Raw genomic sequence first — 20,075 nt, forward strand, 5'->3', positions numbered from 1 at the left:
CGGTAAACTAGATTAGGGCAGGAGAAGCCAGAGGAGCTGAGGCTGCCTCCTGGAGTCCTGGCCGGGTATCTGAGTGGATGGTGGTGCAACCCACGCAGAAGGGGCCCTGCTCTGATGTGCTCTAGTTCCAAGGTCTGCTGAGGCTGATCTCAGAGGGCAGTCTGACACAGGCACGGGGACAGCCGCCCTGCTTTGCAAAAGGGTCCTGGTTACTCCCCCTCCTGGGAGAGGACCTTGTCACCCTGAAAAGCAGAGGCTCTGGAGAGGGGCATGTTGAGATAAGGAGGTGTTATTTTGAAACACACGGGTCACCCCTCACAGTCCCTTGGCTCCCAGCAGTGAGTTTCCCTTGCCAGGCAGGAATGGGACCCCTGTGTCCTCCCAGAACGAGGGAGGTTGGACCCCACGCTGTGGAACTAAGATGATTCCATCATGAATCCATGGTTGGCTTGGAGTGCAGGCCAGAGACCTGGGTCTGCAAACTGATCCAGGGGGCAGGGGTTGGTACAGTGTCCTCAGTCCTGAGCGGGAGTTCCAAGGACTGGGCATGGGGTAATCCTGGAGTCCGACTACAGTGGTCAGGTTCCAGTTTCATGGTGAACTGCCAAGGGTTCTAAGTTCAGTCTGGGTCCTGGTTGGATGTCCTGGTGCTGGGTTCTTGGTGTTGGGTCTAGGACCCCGATCTGGTGTCGCCGGTCCAAGACCAGGTCTGAGCTCTTCCTCCAAGTCCAGGGTTTAGGGTCTCGGCAGTGGCCTGGGTCTGGGGTTGGAATCAAGGTTGGAGGGTCTGTAACCAGGATGAGATCGAGACCATGATCAGTGTTTGAGGTCATGGTCGGAAATCTGGATGTGGGATCCTGGTGGGGATCTGGGGTCTGCTGCCAATGTCAGGGTCTGGCTGTGGAGTTGGGGGACCCACGGTTGTGACCCAGAGCCTGAGGTCTGGGGCTGGGTTCAAGGTCTAGGTCCCGGATTTTGTTTGGAGTCTGGGGTCACAAAGTTACCCAAGTCTGCTGTCAGGTCGCGCACTGCGTCCAAGATCAGGGAGTCAGGGTCTGTAGTCAGGGTCTGAGACCCAAGTCCCTGGGACCATGTCCTGAAGTGCCAGTCTCAGGTAAGGGACGTGGACTATTGTCTAGTCTGGAATCCGAGTTGCGATCGGACGGGGGGCTCAAGGTCTGCGTCCTGCGTTTTCTTCTGTTGTGCCCCAGGTCTGGGGAAGGGTGGTGGGTCTCGCCCGCCCGGTGTTGGGGTCCGGGGTGGGACGGGTCGGACGTGGGGTCTGCGTGGCCGCCTGGGGTCAGGCCGGGTGCAGCCCGCGCGGCCTCCAGGGGGCGCCGCCGCCTGCCCGTCTGGCCCGTCGCGGGCTCGCTGGCGCTGTGCGCGGCAGGCGGGGCCGGAGGCGGCTGCGGCTCCGGGGCGCGGGCGGCGGCGGCGGCCCGACTGCAGTCCCGGCGGGAGCGGAGCGAGCCGGGGCCGGGCCCGAGCCGGCGCCATGGGGCGGCGCCGCCTGTGAGCCGCGGCGAGCGAAGCCGCGGGCGCCGAGCGGGGCCGGGCGGACGGCGGCGCCCGAGGCCGACGGAGCGGCCGGGCCGGGCCGAGCGCGCCGAGTCGAGCGGAGCGGAGCGGAGCTGAGCGGCGGGAGAGGCCGCCGCCGCCGCCAAGATGGCGGACCTGGAGGCGGTGCTGGCCGACGTGAGCTACCTGATGGCCATGGAGAAGAGCAAGGCCACGCCGGCCGCGCGCGCCAGCAAGAAGATCCTGCTGCCCGAGCCCAGGTAAGGCGGCCGCCGGCTCCTTGGCCCCGCGCCCCGGCGCCCGGACCCCGCAACCCCAGTCCGCTCGGGTGCTAGCCCGTGGCCCCTTCTGCTCCAGCCGCCGCTCCGGGTCCAGCAACCCTGCCCTGACCCCTGCGACTCAGGCCCCCTGCACCTGAACCTCCAGCGCTCCAACGCCAGGGCTTTCCAGCCCCAGCGGCTCCCCAACCGTCTCAGTGGCCCCTGCCCCGCCGCTCGGCCTCCCGGTGCCCTCCTGCACTCCACCTGGTCATCGTCTCTCCCTTCTCCCGGAGGAGCCCCGCGTGCCCTCCATCCTCCTCCGGGCAGCCCTTGGTCCCTCCACAGCCCCCTCCTCCGCCTCCTACCATCTCCCTGGCCTGACAGTGTTGCCCATCATTTTGCTGCCCCTACACCCAGCCCATCTCCCCTTGGGGTTCCTCTACGTCCACTCTCAGCCCCTTCTGGTGGACACTTGTGTGAGATTTGGTGGACACAGAAGTCTTCCCCACCCTCTGATGGGTCCCTGGCTTTGGAGGTCGGTGTGGTGAGGAGCAGGGTGTGGTGTGTGCCCCAGCCCAGTGGAGGAGGCCCCTCACTGCCCCCTCGCCTTCTCTGGTGGGCCCTGCATATGGTGCCCTGTGGTGCTGCTTGCTGGGGACATCGCAGCACCCCTGCAGCAGCTGGACCACGCCGCCACCTCTCTGTGAGACAACTGATGTCATTAGACCTGGTATCAAAGTTTAAACTGCATGCAGGATGTAAGTGCAGGAGGGTACGGGATGCAGATGGTAGCCGAGGCGTGTCCAGCATGTTATGGCTTCTAGAGCATTTTCCCAGTGTTTGAGCCTCGTGACCACCCACGGACAGGTAGGATGGGTGTGGTTTTGGCCTCTCTGAACAGGTGGGGCACCTGAAGCCCCAGAAGTGAGTGGCCTGCCCATTGTCACAGGTGATCCAGGGTGGTGCCTGGCCACCAGGTCGGGGCTTCCGGCTTCTAGTTCCATGTTTCTTCCATCACTGTGGCCAGAGCCAGGGCCTGGCCGTTCTGCATCTGTGAGAGCCATGTGCCACTGCGATTTCTCGTGTCACCTGGTGAGGCCAGTCCCAGTGACTCCCCCATACCTGCCCGAGAGTTGGCATGCTGGGCCCGGGCAGCCCAGGAGCCTGGGCCTGTCCTAGCTGTCATGGCCTGATCATGTGACTTTGGGCAAGTCCCTTCGTGTTTCTGGGCCTCGATTTCCTCATCTGTGAAATGTGAACAGTGAGGCATAGGCTGTGGCTGTGCAGTGCCCCGAGGCTTTGAAGCAGGGCCCTGAGCTGCGAGGGGTGCTGTGCTGTCGCCGGTTGCCGTGTCTTCCTCAGGGCCCTGTTCACTGGGTTTCAGATTGACTGGCCACCGGGCCTGGGAGAGGAAAATCGGTCTGCTTTCTGAACAGGCCGTTAGGGCCCTTTTTTTCTAGACATTTGCAATCAGATTTCTCAAAACAGGAACCAGACTGACTGTCAGCTGGGGGCTGTCCAGGGAGCAGTGACAGTTGGAACAAAAACGAGTTCAGAAATGACAAAGCCGCGAGGGAGGAAATGGGGGAGTCGGCCTCTGGGGCTTGCAACGGTTCTCCTTGCTGGCTGAGACCTCAAGACCCTCCTGCAGGTTGGAGTTCTGCAAAGGGTGAGGCGGGGCCTTTTCTGGAACTCTCTCTCTGCCTTTGGGCAATCTCTCCCCAGAATGCATTGCCCCCGATGGGGCCCCACCTTGGGTTGGCTCTGCAGGTGTCAGCACTCTGAGAAACGAGACGTTCCTCTTTCCCTGTCCTCTTTACCATCTGCAGCAGTGATGGTGGTGATAGGAATGATGGTGGAAATTATAATAATTTATTATTTATTTTGACATCTGTCATCTCAGTTGATCCAAAAACCAACACGCAAAGTTGGCAAGGCCACGCCTTGCCTATAGCAGCTGCATGAGAACTGCTAGCACTGTGCCATGTCTGACACCAGGGTGGCAGTGGGCTGTAGGCAGGACACCGAGGGCCCGGGGTCGTGGGTTCTTGTATAGGTCACCATGCTGGCAGCATGGTGCTGGGTGTACTGCCACTTCTGCAAGACGAACTGGAGGCTCTAGGTGGGGACCTGCGGTGGGCCGAGGCCCGGAACGGCCAGAGCTGCTCCGAGCAGCATCCCTGAGCTGCCCCCAGAGTCCAGGCCTCCTGCGTCTGAGGACCCGCCGGCCTTTGCTCTGTGCTTCCCACACCCAGTGGGTCGGATGCCTCCTGCCCTGGAGAGTCACCATGACTGTATTGTTGCCTGGCACTTCCCAGTTTGCAAAGTGCTTTTTACTCCATTTATCTTTTTCATGACTGTGGGAAGCAGGCACAGCAGGTGATATTCTTCCGTTTAATAGTTGAAGCGACTAAGAGGAGATTTGGTGATGGGGGTGGGGGAGGGGGAACTGGAACCTGGACTTGGGTTGCTGGACTCCCGGGTGCTCTTCCCTGCTGTGGTTTCTTTCCTCCACACGCCCCTCTACAGCTCTGCTCTCCCCTCGCCCACGTTTTCTGGAATGTGCCAGCCGGCACCCCTTCTCCTGGGAGCCATGGGGCTGGGGAGGCAGACTGGAAGCAGTAGGGCAGCACCCGGCTCTGTCAGCTGGCCTGGTCCAGGGGCCCGCCCCTGCCCCATCGGCTGCCCTGGCACAGCGAGTGCCCAGAGGGGGCAGCTCCACACCTGGGGCCCCGTCGTCCCTCACACACAGGGCCAGGGTCCAGGAGAAAGGCTGTGGCTTGTCCGGGATGGGGCGCCATTTGGAGTCCCTCCCACCTGCAGGTGATCTTTTTTGGTGGCTTGGCTGTGCACAGCTGTCATCACAGCTCTGACTTCTCACGGCTGGGGAGCATGAGCTGTTGGGCACAGGGGCCTTCGCTCTGTCACCCTATAGAATTCGAGAAAACAGACCCATTTCTCCACCTTCTCGTGGAAGGAAGCAATGTTGTGTAGCTGGAAGACAGGAGACTCGGCTTCTAATCCTGCTGGGATACCAGCTCAATGGTACCCAGGCACGTCCCTTTCCCTGGATGAGCCTGCCTGACTCTGCTCGGAAAACCAGGAGCCGCGCCTTCACTGATGGCCTCTCGGGGTCCACGGTCTGTGCCTTTCCCCAGAGGAGCTGCTCGCTCTCCCCTTCTCAGCAGCAGCAGTCCCGTAATTACGGTCGTTTGCTTAATATGACCTTGGAGGCCTTGTGTAATTAATCTCTGGGCTCCTGGGTGAGGAGCCCGGCTTGGGCGGTCCCAGGAGGTCCCCCTGCCCTCCCCGGTGACAGTGGCAGTCCCAGCAGCAGATTGCCAACACCGGGTGCCTCTTGCAGCCTCCCATTTTCTCGGCTGCTTCCTGGTCCCTCCCCCACGTGGGTTTCCTTCCTCCTGCCCTCTTCTGGCTTCCCTGTCTCCCGGACCGCACTCCTCTGCTGCTTCTTCGTTCCTGTTAACTCTTAGCCTCCAGGACTTCCTGCCCTTGATTGGGGGGGGAAGGGGTGCAGGGGAAGTTTCCCCCCAACTCCCCCCTCTGCTTCTTCAGCAGCAGCCTCTGTTCCTAATCCAGAGCGTTCCACTCCAGTGGCGGCACCCTCCCTCCGCCTGCCCTTGAAAACAAGACCGTCTTCTCCGCAGTCTTTCCCTGCGGGCCTTCGAAGTCCCACGTTCCCCAGCAGTGGGTCTCTGGGCTGTCTTCTCCCATCTGTTCACCTCTCCCCAGTACTGGTGTTAGTTTTTGCCATGAAGTTGCTCATCTGCCCGTTTACCGAGGGATTGCGGAACGCAAGCATCCCAGGCAGGCTGGAATCCGTGCGGGGAGTCTGGGCTCTGTCAGCTGAGGAATAATGGATCCTATTATCCCCCAGTCAGTCCCTAAGGGTAAATGGCTGGTGACGCCCGTGCAGGTGCCCTCTGCAGCTGGCGGTCCCTCCTGCCCCGGGCAGGCACCCAGGTCGGTTCTGTCGAGGGTTTGAGCATCTGGCCTCGGGGGTTCGGCTGCCGTCTCATGGCCAAGGGACGCTCTCGCCTTGGACCAAACAGCGGCTGTGGCCCAAGGGCGTCTCTGGGGAACACACAAGGTCTGTCACACCTGCCCTTTCTTCCTGTGGCCCATCCCACTCTCCTGCAGCCCCGGGGGACCGAATCCTGCGCTCATCACAAAGATGGAGTTACATTCAAGTTATCGCTAAGCTGCTTCAAACCGTGACACCAAAACAGGGGTGTCGGGCAGCAGCTTTCCTAAAACTGTAGTAGGCCTTTTCCTGGGCGTCTACACGGGCAGGGGAGCCCGGCTTCAGAGTGGGTTTCCTGGTGTCGGCAGCACGTGGGAGCACGTGGGCAGCGCTGTTCCCCGAGGGGCAGTTCTCCCAAGTCTGGGCCATCCTGGGTTTGGGGAGGGGCGGCCCTGGAGCCACGGAGCGCTGGAAGTGTGCTGCTGATGCACTCTGACGCCACCAGAGCAAGGTGCAGGGTGCAGTGTTTGTGTCACATTCGTGTAGAGGCTGTGGCACATGACAAGGCCACCAGAGTGTCTCTTCCGCACACCCCAGAGCCACTCCGTGGCCCAGGTTGCCGCTGGGAACCTGGCCGGTGTGGACTGGACGTTCGTGCTGAGGAATAATGGGCCTGAGTGCAAGGTGCCCGCAGGGTGTCCTTGTCCCTCCCGGGCTGGGTCTGCCCCACATCTGGCCCGTCTTTCCCAATCGGTGTGTGTGCCCCGTCCTCGAGCTCCGAGGGCACTGGCGGCCCCAGGGAGAGTCATTGAGAAATATTTATAAGCCCCAGGAGACTTCCTCCTTCCACTGCCACCGCGGTGCCAGGTTTCCTGGAAATACCGCAGAGGAGTGCCTCAGCCTCCCCTCTGCTGGCTCATTAGCTGTCACCTCCCAGAGTGTGGCAGCTGCGACGTGGCTGCCCTGGACCCGCCAGTCCGCGGCCCCCACACCAGCTTGCACTGTCCTGGGACTTCAGGGCTCCGTTGTCCCTGTCACATGGGCACAGGAACCGTGGACCTGGCCTGCCAGGTGCCAGCCACAGCTGCCCCCAGCCTTACGGGCTCCCAGGAGAGATGCCACCTGCTGCCCACAGCCACTGCCGGGTCACAAGCCAGGGTCCCCTGAGACCCTGCACCCTGCTCTGCCACAGAGGTCAAGGGGAGGCTCCTGCCTGGTGCGAGGCCCTTTCTCAGGGAGGGTTGGCCGTGTTCTGGCCACTAATGCTGTGTGGGGCTCTGGGCAAGCTGCCAGATTCTTCAAGTCTTGATTTCCTCACCGTCCGAATGAGTGTGTTTGCCTCTGACCCACCCTGCGTCCCTCCCAGTCCACGTAGGCTGCCGTCTGTGACCCTGTATAGGGGTTACCTGAGAGGCCCAGTGCAGCCTGCCGGGCCACTGTGCCGAAGAGTGCGGGCTTTTGCTTTTCCTGTGAACCATGTGGTGCCAGAAGGTACCGGAAGTTCTTACCCCCTCCTTGCCTGCCGACCCATCACCCCAACCCGCACTCTGGGCTGAGAGGGAGGAAATGCCCCCCCAACCTGTGTCAGGCTGGGCCTGCCCCTCTGAGCAGCTGGAACCGGTGTGAACAGCCCTGGCTGCAGGTGGCCGTGCCAGGCAGCCGTCTGCGCAGCGCCCTGCCACCACGGGGTGGGCCTCCTACCGAGGGGCCCTCTGTACTTTGGCAGGGCAGGTACTGGGCTCCGCTGGGGCCCCTGGGCTAGGCAGCCTGAACGTGTGAGGCTGGTGTGAGCAGGGCCAGGCAGCAGCCCACGCGCGTGGCCCTGGCTGCGCTCCTGGGCCAGGCCCTTCTCAGGGCCCACTGTCAGAAGGCCACCAGGCCACAGGCCCGACTCCCTGAGAGCACGGCAGGTGTGGGACAGAGACCCGAATGAGACAGCAACTTATCACGGTCACCGGTCAAAGTCTAGAAGGAACCACAGGCTGTGGGCTCCCGGCAGGTGGGCTCCCTCCGAGGGGGATAAGCTGGCAGCCCTCACCGCCGCAGGGCTGCCTCTGTGCCCTCTCGGGCTTCTTAAATGGCCGGACAATTCAGCGTTTTGTTGACATCCGCATTTTACGAATGAGGAAACTGGACATTTAATGTTGGTGACCTGCCTGGCCTCTGGGGAGGGATGGGGGAAGAGCCATTTGGCACCTGGGTGCCCGGCGGCCACCAACCACTAGGAGAGCACAGGCAGCCCCAAGCCCGCCCCCAAGGCGCCCAGCTGTCTTTACACCCCAGGGGTGGCCCAGGGGCCACGTGCTCCTGTCTTGGGGTTGCTGACCCGGGTGGGCTCAGGAATGCTCCGGGCCCCCACCGCCCCAGACTCCACCAGGATCAGAGAGCAGGTGCTGGAGACAAAGGCGGCCCAGCACGGGAGGCCGTCACTGCCTCCCCTGCCCGCCTGCACGTGCCGCCCTGGCGGGAGCACCCCCCAACACGTTTCCTCCCCTGCCAGCTGCTTCGGCTGCGGGCCCTGTGGGGTCGGACAGGGAACTCCACAGCTGTCACTTGGGGGACTTCTGCCCGAGTCTGACCTTGTGTTTGGTTGGGGTCTGTGTGTATTTTATTTAGAAAACACCTTTTCCTTTTTAAGGAAGAAAGGGAAGTGCTGCGGCTGGGAAGAACGCTGCGGCCTCCCATGCAGGCCGCTGCGGGGCCCGCGCAGGGGGTGGGGTGGGCCTGGCTGCCAGGGAAGCTCAGGTGGGGGCCTCGGTGTGTGTGGTTCTCTGCGGCTCTGCGGGGCCACCGAGTCTCAGGGTGCATGCTCCCGTGGTGTCTTCTTTGCTGAGCTGGCACCTGTCTGGCCCGTTCCCAGGAAGCGAGATTGGGGCACAGGAGGACTTCCCAGTGATTATTGCAGGGGTCATGGTGGGGTCGCACGGACAGGCGGGAGTCACTCCACCTGCCATCTGCATTTCCTGGCTGGACATCCCACCTGAGCACACCTGACTGCCCTCTCACTGTGTGTCTCCCAGGAGGACGGACAGCTTATGATGCGTTTCCCTCGGTTGCTTTTCCTCTTCCCCTTCCACAGGAGGGAGGGGTGGCTGACGTGCAGAGCCCAGGGCTGGGCCAAGGGCCAATAAGGGCCCCCTTCCGGGTCCCCTCACAGGAGAAGTTCAAGCACTTGGCCTCTGCAGGGTGCCTGGGCCCATGCCTCTAACTCCCAGCTGCCTGGTCTTGCCACCTTGTGAGCCTTTGCTGCCTCGGACTGGCCTTCCCACTGAGCTCAGTCCCATTGTGCCCCCAGGCTGTCCCAGTGCCTGAACCAGAGGTTCCAAGCTGCCCTCGCAGAGCTGGGAGCCCTAGAGCCCCGCGAGGACTGTGGCCTGAGGCCTCTGGTGCCCAGGCAGGGCTCTGTCCCCGTTCCGCAGTATTCAGGCTCCTGCTGCGACCGCCGCACCTTGGGACTTGGGATCGGGCCTTCTCTCCTAGGCTCTGTCTGCCCCTATGTTCTCTTACGCGGCTTTTCCGTGCACGGCTCAAACACGAGCAAAGGCCCAGGGAGGCCGGGGCCTGGGCCAGACCATCTCAGAAGGAAAGTGCTGAGTGGAAAAGGGCAGGAGTCCTCTTCCTCCGAGCCCAGGCCCAGAGGCTGCGCAGGCTTTGCCGGTGCACGGCCGCCTTCCAGCTGGCCTGGTGCACCTTCTTTCATCCGTCCGGCAGCTGGAGCCTTCTAGCCGCCCGTTTCTTCTCTCCTTCCTGGCCCAGTGTCTTCAGGTCCCGGCGCTTCCCCCAGTGGGTCCACCCAGCGGAGCCAGTCAGCTCACTCCCTGCCCAGCTGTTCTCTGCCCAGTGCGCCCACCACGGCTTCTTGCTCATCCCTGGCCTGGCCTTCCCCTCTCTGTCCTCAGTCTACCCACCTGCCCTGGGCTGCATCGCCTGTGGACATCCTGTCCATGCTTGTCCTTCCCTCTCCACAGAGTCAGCCCGGAACATTCTTCCCTTCCAGAGTCTCTTCCAACTGACTGGGTCCCACTTGGGCTTTGGCACAATCTGTCCAATGTCACAGAAGCAGGACTGGTGCCCTGGGAGGACCTGCCTTGAGGACAGGGGTACATGGCACCTCGCCTTCTGGAGGGTGGTGGACAGCAGGTCCTGGTGGCCAGGGCCCCGTGCTGGGCTCTGAGAGGGACCTGGAGAGGGGAGGGCCCAGAGCCTGGACCATTCGTTCTCCACGTGTCCTAAGGGTCATGTGAGCCTCTCATGGTGTCAGGTGTGACTGCCCAGCGTGGCCCTCAGTGCAGGCAGCTAGGAGTCTTTCTTAGGGTCCTGGCCTAGTGAGGGCCGGATGTGACTCCTGCTGGCCACCACGACAGGCAGGCCTGCAGGGCTGCCTGCACTTGCAAGGGGTCGGGGGTGGGGGGGAGAAAGGTGTGTGTGTGTCATGAACTAGAGAGGCCTGTGTCACTTTCCCAGGCAGTGCTCGTGGGGGCCATGAGACGGGTGGGCGGGAGTGTGGGTCTGGGCCCCTGCCACCCCAGGGCAGGTGTGGGGGACCCCAGAACTGAGACTTGGCTTTGTTTTTTTAACTATTTAAAAAAGTTGAGGTGTAGTTCAGTGTAACGCAACATGTGTCGTCTCAAAGGCTCCAGTCGAGTAGGTTTTAGTGCACTCGCTGTGTCGTGTGGCACTCACCACACCTCCGGACCCCACAGCACCTGCACTTCCCCAGAAAGAGACTCGCCCCCATTAGCAGCCCCTCCCCCTCCCCCAGCCCCTGACACCCGCCAGTCTGCTCCCGGTCTCTGTGGATGTGCCTATTCTGGACACGTCGTATAAATGAAATAATACGCTACTCAGCCCCTGGTGACTCTTTCCCTGAGCAGAGCGCTTTCAGGGTTTGCCTCGATGGTAACACGTACGCCTCGCTGCGGCTCCGTTTTGTGGCCGAGCAGGATGCCTTCCATGGCCAGAATGGGCCGCGCTTTGGTTACCCATCCTCTGCTGGTAGGGAGGCCTGGCTTCTGAGGTTTGGCCGAGTCCCCAAAGCCAGCATGAGACAGCACTGGGACCACACTTCTGAGCAGCCACCTGCTGGCCACCCTAGCTTTTGGGCACAGAGCCTTAGGGGGCAAGCAGAGGCTTCCTCAGGTCCCTCCGGTGTGACTTTCCTGGAGGGAGCAGCGACACCCTGCCAACAGGGCCCTCCACTCCGGACTCAGGGAGAGAAGGCAGCGGCCTTCCAGGGAAGTCGGGCCTGGAGGCCTGACAGGCACCATGGGACGGCAGATCACCACGGCCCCTCTGTCTTTCAGCATCCGCAGTGTCATGCAGAAGTACTTGGAGGACCGGGGGGAGGTGACCTTTGAGAAGATCTTCTCCCAGAAGCTGGGTGAGTCCCTTGAGGGCCTCGACAGCCCCAAGGAAGAGGATGTGGGGGCAGGAGGACCCTGAGGCTGGCTCCCCGGAGGTTTGCCCCCTCCCGTCCCATCCCCCGGGGCAGGACCACCAGTGAGCCCTTGGGTGGCAGCAGGCCTCTGTCCCGCTGTGCCGCCCAGCCCCTGGCTGTCGGCCCAGGGAGCCCTGGGAAGGGGTGGGGGCCCAGCAGTCTTCCAGGGCCACGGGGGAAGTTCCTCCTTTGGGGTTTTTGTTTTTGAGAGTTGCAGCTTCCCCTTGGCGCAGGCACGGCTGCTCCGGCTGCTGGTAGAGCTGACAGGAAGGGGCGGGGCTCTTCCTGTGGCTCCTGCCTCGCTGTGGTCGCCCGGGGTGGCCGGCCGTGAGCACTCTTTGTGAGCAGCCTACTCGGGCTGGCCGGGTCCCTGTTCCAGTCTCCCGGAGCCTGTCATCTTAGAGTGGGGACCTGGCCTAGGGCACAGCTGGGGCGGCTCTCAGGGAAGCCGGCTGCAGCCACACATGGCTCTGGCTCTGTGACCCGCTTTCCGGAGAACGGGTCTCGGCTCCGGGAGGGGAGCAGCTTGGCCTGGAGGTCAGGCTTGGGGAGCCAGTGTGTAAGGAAGCACGCCCCTTGGGTCCCCTGCTTGTGCTGTGTGAGCTCGGACACATTGCTTAACCACTCTGAGCCTGCTGGTACCCTCACCTGGGACCTGCTACTCAGGAGCCCTGCTTGCTGGGCGGGCCTATGGGAAGGCTGGAAGAGACGATGACAGTGAAGGCTCCGTGTCCCCCTGGGGAGCCCTGTCCCCAGTCACTCAGACGTAACACTGAAGCACCAGGCCTCCCTCCCAGAAGTGATGGCCACACACTCTGACAGAGGTGCCCACGCTGTGGGGTCAGTGCCCCAAAGAGGCACAGAAAACTGCCTGTGCCAGCTGGTCACTCAGGTTGGGCTGGGGGGGGGTGCGGGACCACCCTACTTCTCCTTTGCTTTCCATCACTGCTCTGAGTGCTCTGAGGTCAGGCCTCAGGCCCCCGCTCCCTGGGAGGGGCGAGGCCTAGCCTATCTGGGGTCTGCTGTGAGCTCTTGCCACAGCCTGTGCACCTCTTCTCCCCCCCCGCCCCCCGTGGCCTGTGCCCTTCAAGGCCCACTCCCCAACCTGCCCTTCCCAGGACCTGCCACGGGGTCAATGAGCCCCATGTTCTCATGGCTGCCATGTAACGCCTGCCTGCCACACCTCCCCGAGCCTCAGTTTCCCCAGTTGGATCAGAACTCCCTGTCCACCTGTTTCTCAGGGCTGCTGTGTAAAGCAGCCAGATGATGGAAGGGGCCCCGAGGTGTGGGGAGAGGGGGCAGCCCCTCGGAAGCTGCCTTCATCCCCCTGTGCTGCAGCTCTGGCCTGGCGCGGGTGAACCTACTGCACCCGCACGGCCTGCCCGGTGTGGGCATCACCCTCTGGGAGGAGGTGCCGGCCCCTGGACCGCAGGGAGAGGGCAGGGGGTCCGGGTGCAGAGCCCACCCCCACCCCCAGCCTCACCACAGCGCTTGCCACTTTCCAGCCACCCCCCGAGGAAGTAGATTCTGAGAGGAGTATGAGTGCAGGCACCCGACCCGGCACCCAAGAGTCTTTAGTGGGTGGCTGCCTTCCCCGCCGCCTCACCCAGCCTGGCCTGGGGCAGAGGCCGCCTCCACCCCCTCCTCGTGCAGGAGCTCTGCCCAGGGAGTGCCGAGCCCACACCGCCCCTGGTGATGGGAAGCCTCTGCGGCAGTGTGGCCAGTGTGACCCTGAGCTTGTTTTCAGGGTACCTGCTCTTCCGAGACTTCTGCCTGAAACACCTGGAGGAGGCCAAGCCCTTGGTGGAGTTCTATGAGGAGGTGAGACGGGCCCTGCTCTGCCCGCAGAGGGGGGACGAGGTGGGGCTGCTTTCGTTGAACCTATGGAGTGCTTGGCCTTGGCGCCCCTAGGCTCTGCTGGGCCAAAGGTCACCCTCGGGGATCTCATGCTTTAGATCAAGAGATATGAGAAGCTGGAGACGGAGGAGGAGCGCCTGGCCTGCAGCCGGGAGATCTTTGACACGTATATCATGAAGGAGCTGCTGGCCTGCTCGCACGTGAGTGCCCCGGACCTGCGTGCCGGCCCAGAGTGACCTGGGCGATGGGAAGGGATGACGGGACCCTGTGGAGTTCACAGCCACCTCTGTTTTCTCCAGCCCTTCTCGAAAAGTGCCATTGAGCACGTCCAGGGCCACCTGGTGAAGAGGCAGGTGCCTCCGGATCTCTTCCAGGTGTGTGCTGAGCTCATTCCCCACTGCCTCCCAGCCCAGCCTGGGTTGCCTTCGGCCCTGGCCACGGAGCTGATGAGCTCCCCCTCGGGCCCAGTCACCAACCTCTGCCTCCCTCCCTCCCTCAGCCATACATTGAAGAGATTTGTCAGAACCTCCGAGGGGACGTGTTCCAGAAATTCATTGAGAGGTGAGAGTGGAGTGCACCGGGGAGAGGAGGGGGAGGAAGAGGCCATCCTGAGAAGGGGTGTGGGTGCTGCGGGGGGAGAAGCCGCCCGGCTCTAGGCCCTGGGCTCATCTGCACCCCAGTGCAGGGACTCCTGAGAGGTTAGGCCAGGTCGTCATCTGGTCCACACTCCTGCCCCCCCATCTCGGCACCAGGCCTGTCCCAGAGGATTCTCCAGGGACCAAGGGACCATCCAAGAGCCCTTCCCTTCCACGGACTGTCTGGCACCCCGCTGGGCCTCTCTGGGCCAAGAAGCATCGGGTGGTGGTAGGGGCAGATACCAAAGGACACACTGTCCCCCTGCCCCCCACCCTTATGGCCAGAACCCACCCAGTGGGTGGGAATTGTAGGCAGATTTAAGCTTGCAGTAAGGAACAGTTTTCTTAGGGTCTCAGCTCCCCAGCCATGGCGTGGTGGCTTCACAGGGAGTAAGCGCTCTGTCACTGGAGGTGTGCAAGCAGGGGTGCGATGAGCACCGTCAGTGTCGTGGTGGCAGGAAGTCTGAGTCAGGTTGGAAGACCTCTCTCTCCAGGCTTACCTGATCACAGTAGCAACCCCGGCAGAGGGGGCTGGCCCCGCTCAGCTAGCGCTCAGGATGGGGGCCCAGCTCAGGGTGGCCCTGTTCCTGGGCAGTCCCAGAAGAGGACACTGAGGCTCAGGACCCCAGGGAATGGCATCAGAGTGGGGCAAGTTGTACCTGGCATTATTCCACTTTCTGAAACTCGTCTGAGGCCAGGTTCTTCTCTTACAGTGATAAATTTACACGATTTTGCCAATGGAAGAACGTAGAGCTCAACATCCATGTGAGTGGGCTGGGTGGGTGTGGGAGCCGGGCTCCAGGGCTGGGCAGGTTGGGGCATCTGCCCTTCAACCCCCTGGGGTGGTGGCTGTGGGGTCAGGGCCAGGCTCCCTACGGGGGTGGCTCAAGGCAGGTAAGCATGTGGTGAGGGCGGCCCTGGGTAAGGCCCAGGCAGCCTGCAGTGACCCCGGCCCACCGGCTGGTTGCCGCCCCTGCAGCTGACCATGAACGACTTCAGCGTGCACCGCATCATTGGTCGAGGGGGCTTCGGCGAGGTCTACGGGTGCCGGAAGGCCGACACGGGCAAGATGTGAGCACCCATGTAGCCGCCGTTGGGTGGGATGCCAGAGGGAAGGGAGGTCCCCTGTGGGGGCGCCAGGGCCCCAGGTTGCAGGTGGCAGGGTCCTGAGTGGGCGGGTCTCTGCAAGGGGACGTGTGCCCGCTGTTTGTCCCGTGCCACCGCCCCCGTCTGCGCCTGTGCTGCTTCACCCCGGAGCCTGGAGCCCCAGCCCGCCAGCACTGTCTCCTGCCCTCTCTCTGTCTCCTGTGTCATAAGCTTGTCGTGGTGTCCCCTCTTTCCCGAAGGAGCCCCGAGGACTCGCTCCGCCCGCAGCCCTGGGCCCCAGAGCAGCCGTGGGCTCTGCACTGGGGGCACCTCTGGACTGACTCCCTGACCCCCTCGCCCCCATCCCCCAGGTACGCCATGAAGTGTCTGGACAAGAAGCGTATCAAGATGAAGCAGGGGGAGACCCTGGCCCTGAACGAGCGCATCATGCTGTCCCTTGTCAGCACCGGGGTGAGCTGGGCGGGCCAGCCACCTGGGCAGCCTTTGGCTCTGGGACCCGGGGCTGCACCTGGGCTGACGTCCCCCGGTCCTGTCCCCTTCCAGGACTGCCCGTTCATCGTCTGCATGTCGTATGCCTTCCACACACCGGACAAGCTCAGCTTCATCCTGGATCTCATGAACGGTGAGTGTGCGTCGGGGCCCCGGGTGCTCTGGGGGCCTCCCGGCAGGGCCCCGGGCGGATGCTGAGTGCTGCCTCCCCCAGGCGGGGACCTGCACTACCACCTGTCCCAGCACGGGGTCTTCTCCGAGGCCGAAATGCGCTTCTACGCAGCGGAGATCATCCTGGGCCTGGAGCACATGCACCATCGCTTCGTTGTCTACCGGGACCTGAAGGTGAGCCCGGCCCGGCCCGCCCGGCGGGGCAGTGGCACTCCTCCCCACGGTGCCCTCCCACCCGCCAAGCCATTTTCCCGATTCAAAGACCCTGCCGGGGCCTGGGGCCTGGACACTCGTCTGCCTCTAGAGTGAAGGCAGCGACCCCACTGGCATCTTGCCTGGCTGGGCACTGTCCCGAGCTGCCAGGGGCCACTCACTGGCCTTTCTCCGCAGCCCGCCAACATCCTGCTGGACGAGCACGGCCACGTGCGCATCTCGGACCTGGGCCTGGCCTGCGACTTCTCCAAGAAGAAGCCCCACGCCAGCGTGTGAGTGCCCAGCCCCTGCCTGCCCCTCCCACACCCTCCGCCGCACCTGCTCACGGCCTCTTTGCTTCCACAGAGGCACCCACGGGTACATGGCCCCCGAGGTGCTGCAGAAGGGTGTGGCCTACGACAGCAGCGCCGACTGGTTCTCCCTGGGCTGCATGCTCTTCAAGCTGCTTCGGGGGTGAGCGGGCCATCCCGAGTGGGCGGGTGCGACCGGACAGAGCAGTTCCACCCAGCCTACGGAGGAGGCTGGGGGAGGAGCCCACAGCTGCCTGGGCGTTAGGAATGGCACCGACCCTGGTTTTGGAGGATTATTGATGCCACCTGCCTCAGTTTTCCCATTCCTGTCCTGTGACCTCAGCCTTGGCCTCTCTTGCCCAGGCACAGTCCGTTCCGGCAGCACAAGACCAAAGACAAGCATGAGATCGACCGCATGACGTTGACAATGGTGAGTGTGGGGCAGCTGCCCAGCGAGCTGGGTGGAGTCCGTGGCAGGCCACAGTGGGGCTGGGGTCCCTGTGGGTAAGGGTCGTGGACTCTTGGTTCTCACCACCGGCGACCTCAGGCTGCCCATTCTCACTCTAGCCTCCTGCCCTGGAGGCTCCCTCTCCCTGTGCTGTCAGAGAAAGCATGGCCGCGGATGGCAGCTAGGAAACTGGGCCTGCCTCTCCTCTGCTCTTCCTCAGCCCCTACTTCTAGCGGCCCACTCCCCCTTCCCGCAGGCCGTGGAGCTGCCGGACTCCTTCTCCCCCGAACTCCGCTCCTTGCTGGAGGGGCTCCTGCAGAGGGATGTCCACCGGAGACTGGGCTGCCAGGGCCGAGGGTGAGTGCTGGGCACTAGGGCCACTGCCCAGCCAGGCCCCTGCAGGGGCTGCTGGGGCCGCTGGGCCTGCGCCTTTGAGGAACTCACAGGTTGGGGCACAGCCAGCTCCGCGTCCAGTGTCCTCGGGGTGCAGCTGCTGGAGCCAGCTGGAGACTGGTTTCTGGAGAGGCCCTTGTAACAAAGGTGGTGGTAATGGTGATGACAGCAGCTTTTCGTGTTTATTAAACATTTACTAAGTACAGGCACGATGTTGCAAGACGCGCAATACGAAAACTCCCAACAACCACCCTGCAGCGCGGGGACGCCTATCCTCCCCCGTTCGGAGATGAGGAAACAGACTCAGGTTTCAGGAACTTGCCCAAGGTCGCACAGCCAGAAAGTGGCTGAGCCAGGACTTAGCTGGGGCCACCTGCCCCACCCCCGGACACAGCCCCTGCCTAGATGACCTGGGTCTCCCCACAGGGCCCAGGAGGTGAAGGAGAGCCCCTTCTTCCGCTCCCTGGACTGGCAGATGGTCTTCTTGCAGAAGGTAACAGTGGGGGCCAGGGCTGGTGGGGGGCGCTGAGCCCGGGTCCGGCGGCCCGTGCTGACGCCCAGCCCTGTGCTGTTGCAGTACCCACCCCCGCTGATCCCCCCGCGCGGGGAGGTGAACGCTGCCGATGCCTTCGACATCGGCTCCTTCGATGAAGAGGATACAAAAGGGATCAAGGTACTGGCCTCACCTGTCCTCGCCCCTCAGCCCTGAGCCCTGAGCCCTGAGCCTCGGCGAGTCCTCGTTCCTCCTCTGCCCTCGTGAGACCCTTCAGCCAGCCCTGTCAGCTGCTGGGCCCCAGGCTTCTTGTCCCCAAACATCCACCCCCGAATGTCCCTGGGGGTGGGCCAGATTGTCCTGCCCAGAGCCCATGGTGATAAGTGTCCCTGCCCCTCCCCACGATGCAGTTACTGGACAGCGACCAGGAGCTCTACCGCAACTTCCCCCTCACCATCTCCGAGCGGTGGCAGCAGGAGGTGGCCGAGACCGTCTTCGACACCATCAATGCTGAGACAGACCGGCTGGAGGCCCGCAAGAAAACCAAAAACAAGCAGCTGGGCCATGAGGAAGGTGAGCGTTTGTGGCTGGCGTGGGTGCCCACCGCCCATGTTAGATACGAGAAACAGGCTCGGGTTCGGGAACCTGGCCCAGGTCGCAGCCAGGGAGCAGCCAAACCGGGTCCCAACGCGGGCGGGGCCCCTCTCGCCCTCCCTCCCTCTCTCTGCAAGACTACGCCCTGGGCAAGGACTGCATCATGCACGGCTACATGGCGAAGATGGGCAACCCCTTCCTGACCCAGTGGCAGCGGCGCTACTTCTACCTGTTCCCCAACCGGCTGGAGTGGCGGGGCGAGGGCGAGGCCCCGGTAAGGACCCGGGCCGGGGGCCGTGGGGCCCGGGGGCCGCGGGGGCCCCGGCTGGCTGGGGCGGGCTGGGCTTGTCCTGTGCCCTCACGCCCCCCTGCCCACCCCTCCCCGCCCTGCAGCAGAGCCTGCTGACCATGGAGGAGATCCAGTCGGTGGAGGAGACGCAGATCAAGGAGCGGAAGTGCCTCCTTCTCAAAATCCGCAGCGGCAAACAGTTTGTCCTGCAGTGCGACGTGAGTGGGGCTGTGGGAGGCTGGTGGGCAGGGGTGGCGTGGGGACAGAGTGGCCTTCGGGGCACCCAGGCCCCACCTGATGGACCCCTGGGCGTGTGCAGAGTGACCCGGAGCTGGTCCAGTGGAAGAAGGAGCTGCGGGACGCCTACCGAGAGGCTCAGCAGCTGGTGCAGCGCGTGCCCAAGATGAAGAACAAGGCCCGCTCACCTGTGGTGGAGCTGAGCAAGGTGCCGCTGGTCCAGCGCGGCAGCGCCAATGGCCTCTGACCCCCACCCGCCCGCCTTTTATAAACCTCTAATTTATTTTGTCGAATTTTTATTATTTGTTTTCCCGCAAAGCGGAAAAGGTTTTATTTTGTAATTATTGTGATTTCCTGTGGCCCCAGCCCCCAGGGAGGGGCCCGCTTGCCTCGGCTCCTGCTGCTGCCAGCCCAGCCATTCTCCAGCCACCCTGGCTCTGATGCCCCGGGGGCACCCGCTCCCAGCGTCTTCCTGTGGGGGAAGGGCAGCAGCCCCCGCAGTCCCTGCCCCTTCCTGGGGACAGTGCCACGTCAGGCCCTGCAGGCTGTGCTCTGCACCCGTGGCACAGTTGGGTGGCACAGTTGGGTGGCTCGGCCTCCCCGCCCCGGGGGAGGTGCAGCCCGGGAATACTACCTGACTTTCCCCACCTCATCCCCTCCTGTGACAGGGACACAGCCCTGCACTGTCCTGCCTCTGGCCAGTTGGAGGAGGAGCCCTTGTCTCCCTGCCCCCGGGGCCGCCGCAGTGACTTGGACCCCTGCACCCTCACTGGGGAAGAGTCCCCGAGACACTGGCGGCCTTCATTCCCGCCTTCCCTGGACGCTGGGGTCTGCCAGGAGGGTACCGTCGGCAGCAGCACCTGCCGTCCCCACAGCCCTGCTCTTCCTCCCGCCCCAAGTGCCCGGGCTCAGGAACCGTAGAAAGGCAACTACGGGTTGTGCCACACTGGCCTAGCCTGGCCCTGAGGCCCCTCTGTCCCCAGGCTGGGCAAGGCCCTGTCCACCGGGACCACAGGGGTCAGCCTGGGTGGCCTGGCAGCACAGTGAGAGGGGCCAGTTGGGCCGGCCCTTGCCACCGCAGGCCAGCCATTGTGCCCCCTGGGCTGTCCAACCCCGATCCCCATGTCCCGTCAGTGCCACCACCCACAGGGCGCCACCTCGCCCGCCGCATGCCCCCTCGTGCCAGTCGCGCTGCCGTTCGTGGTGTTGAGCCTTCTCCCCCAGGGGCTGGGTTGGCTCACCCCCCACATCTGCTCACTCCCTGGGGCGTTTCTTTGCCGATTTTTGAATGTGATTTTAAAGTGGAAAAATGAGACTATGCGTTTTTATAAAAAAATGGTGCCTGACTCCTCGGCTGTGTCAGACTCTTTTGTGCCCAGTGGCCATTCCCAGCCACCATCGGGCTGGGGCCTGATGGGAGAGCGTCTTGCCGCTGCCAGGTCCCCCCACTGCCATAGCAGGCGTCCCGGGCCAGCCCTCTCCAGGGTGGGGGTGGAGGCGGAGGCTCCCACTCCCCCTCCTCCCATTCTGGAAGCCGGCAGGGCCTTCTGCCCGCTGCCCAGTGAAGCAGAAGGAGGTCCCCGAGTTTGGTGCTTGGTGTCGCATTTGGTCTGAGTGAGCACCCCAGCTCACCAGGCACGGTACTAAGGATGCTCGTGGACA

The 20,075-nt window shown here is 63.4% G+C and overlaps 1 protein-coding gene across 1 annotated transcript; it reads left to right on the forward strand.

Annotated features, from left to right (window-relative positions):
* Positions 1 to 1,665: 1,665 nt before the first annotated feature.
* GRK2 (G protein-coupled receptor kinase 2) lies at positions 1,666 to 19,759 on the forward strand. Its single transcript, XM_037053350.1, has 21 exons — positions 1,666 to 1,778; positions 11,064 to 11,140; positions 12,945 to 13,018; positions 13,153 to 13,254; positions 13,354 to 13,428; positions 13,554 to 13,615; positions 14,403 to 14,454; positions 14,669 to 14,760; positions 15,147 to 15,246; positions 15,340 to 15,418; positions 15,500 to 15,630; positions 15,847 to 15,941; positions 16,015 to 16,122; positions 16,323 to 16,389; positions 16,664 to 16,764; positions 17,227 to 17,293; positions 17,378 to 17,473; positions 17,704 to 17,866; positions 18,025 to 18,161; positions 18,281 to 18,394; positions 18,496 to 19,759. The coding sequence occupies exons 1-21, from the start codon at positions 1,666 to 1,668 to the stop codon at positions 18,658 to 18,660; spliced, it is 2,070 nt and encodes a 689-aa protein (XP_036909245.1). The 3' UTR covers positions 18,661 to 19,759.
* Positions 19,760 to 20,075: the final 316 nt, after the last annotated feature.

Source organism: Sturnira hondurensis, unplaced genomic scaffold (assembly GCF_014824575.4).
Source record: "Sturnira hondurensis isolate 20B ecotype Veracruz unplaced genomic scaffold, ASM1482457v3 Scaffold0007797, whole genome shotgun sequence".
Taxonomy (NCBI): Eukaryota; Metazoa; Chordata; class Mammalia; order Chiroptera; family Phyllostomidae; genus Sturnira; species Sturnira hondurensis.

What these genes read in the sequence shown, in the direction of transcription:
- GRK2 (XM_037053350.1), top strand. Translation starts at nt 1,666, where the DNA reads ATGGCGGACCTGGAGGCGGTGCTGGCCGACGTGAGCTACCTGATGGCC. An exon ending in GCAGCTGGGCCATGAGGAAG is followed by an intron (nt 17,867 to 18,024) that starts GTGAGCGTTTGT and finishes TCTCTCTGCAAG; the next exon opens with ACTACGCCCTGGGCAAGGAC. An exon ending in AGTTTGTCCTGCAGTGCGAC is followed by an intron (nt 18,395 to 18,495) that starts GTGAGTGGGGCT and finishes GGGCGTGTGCAG; the next exon opens with AGTGACCCGGAGCTGGTCCA.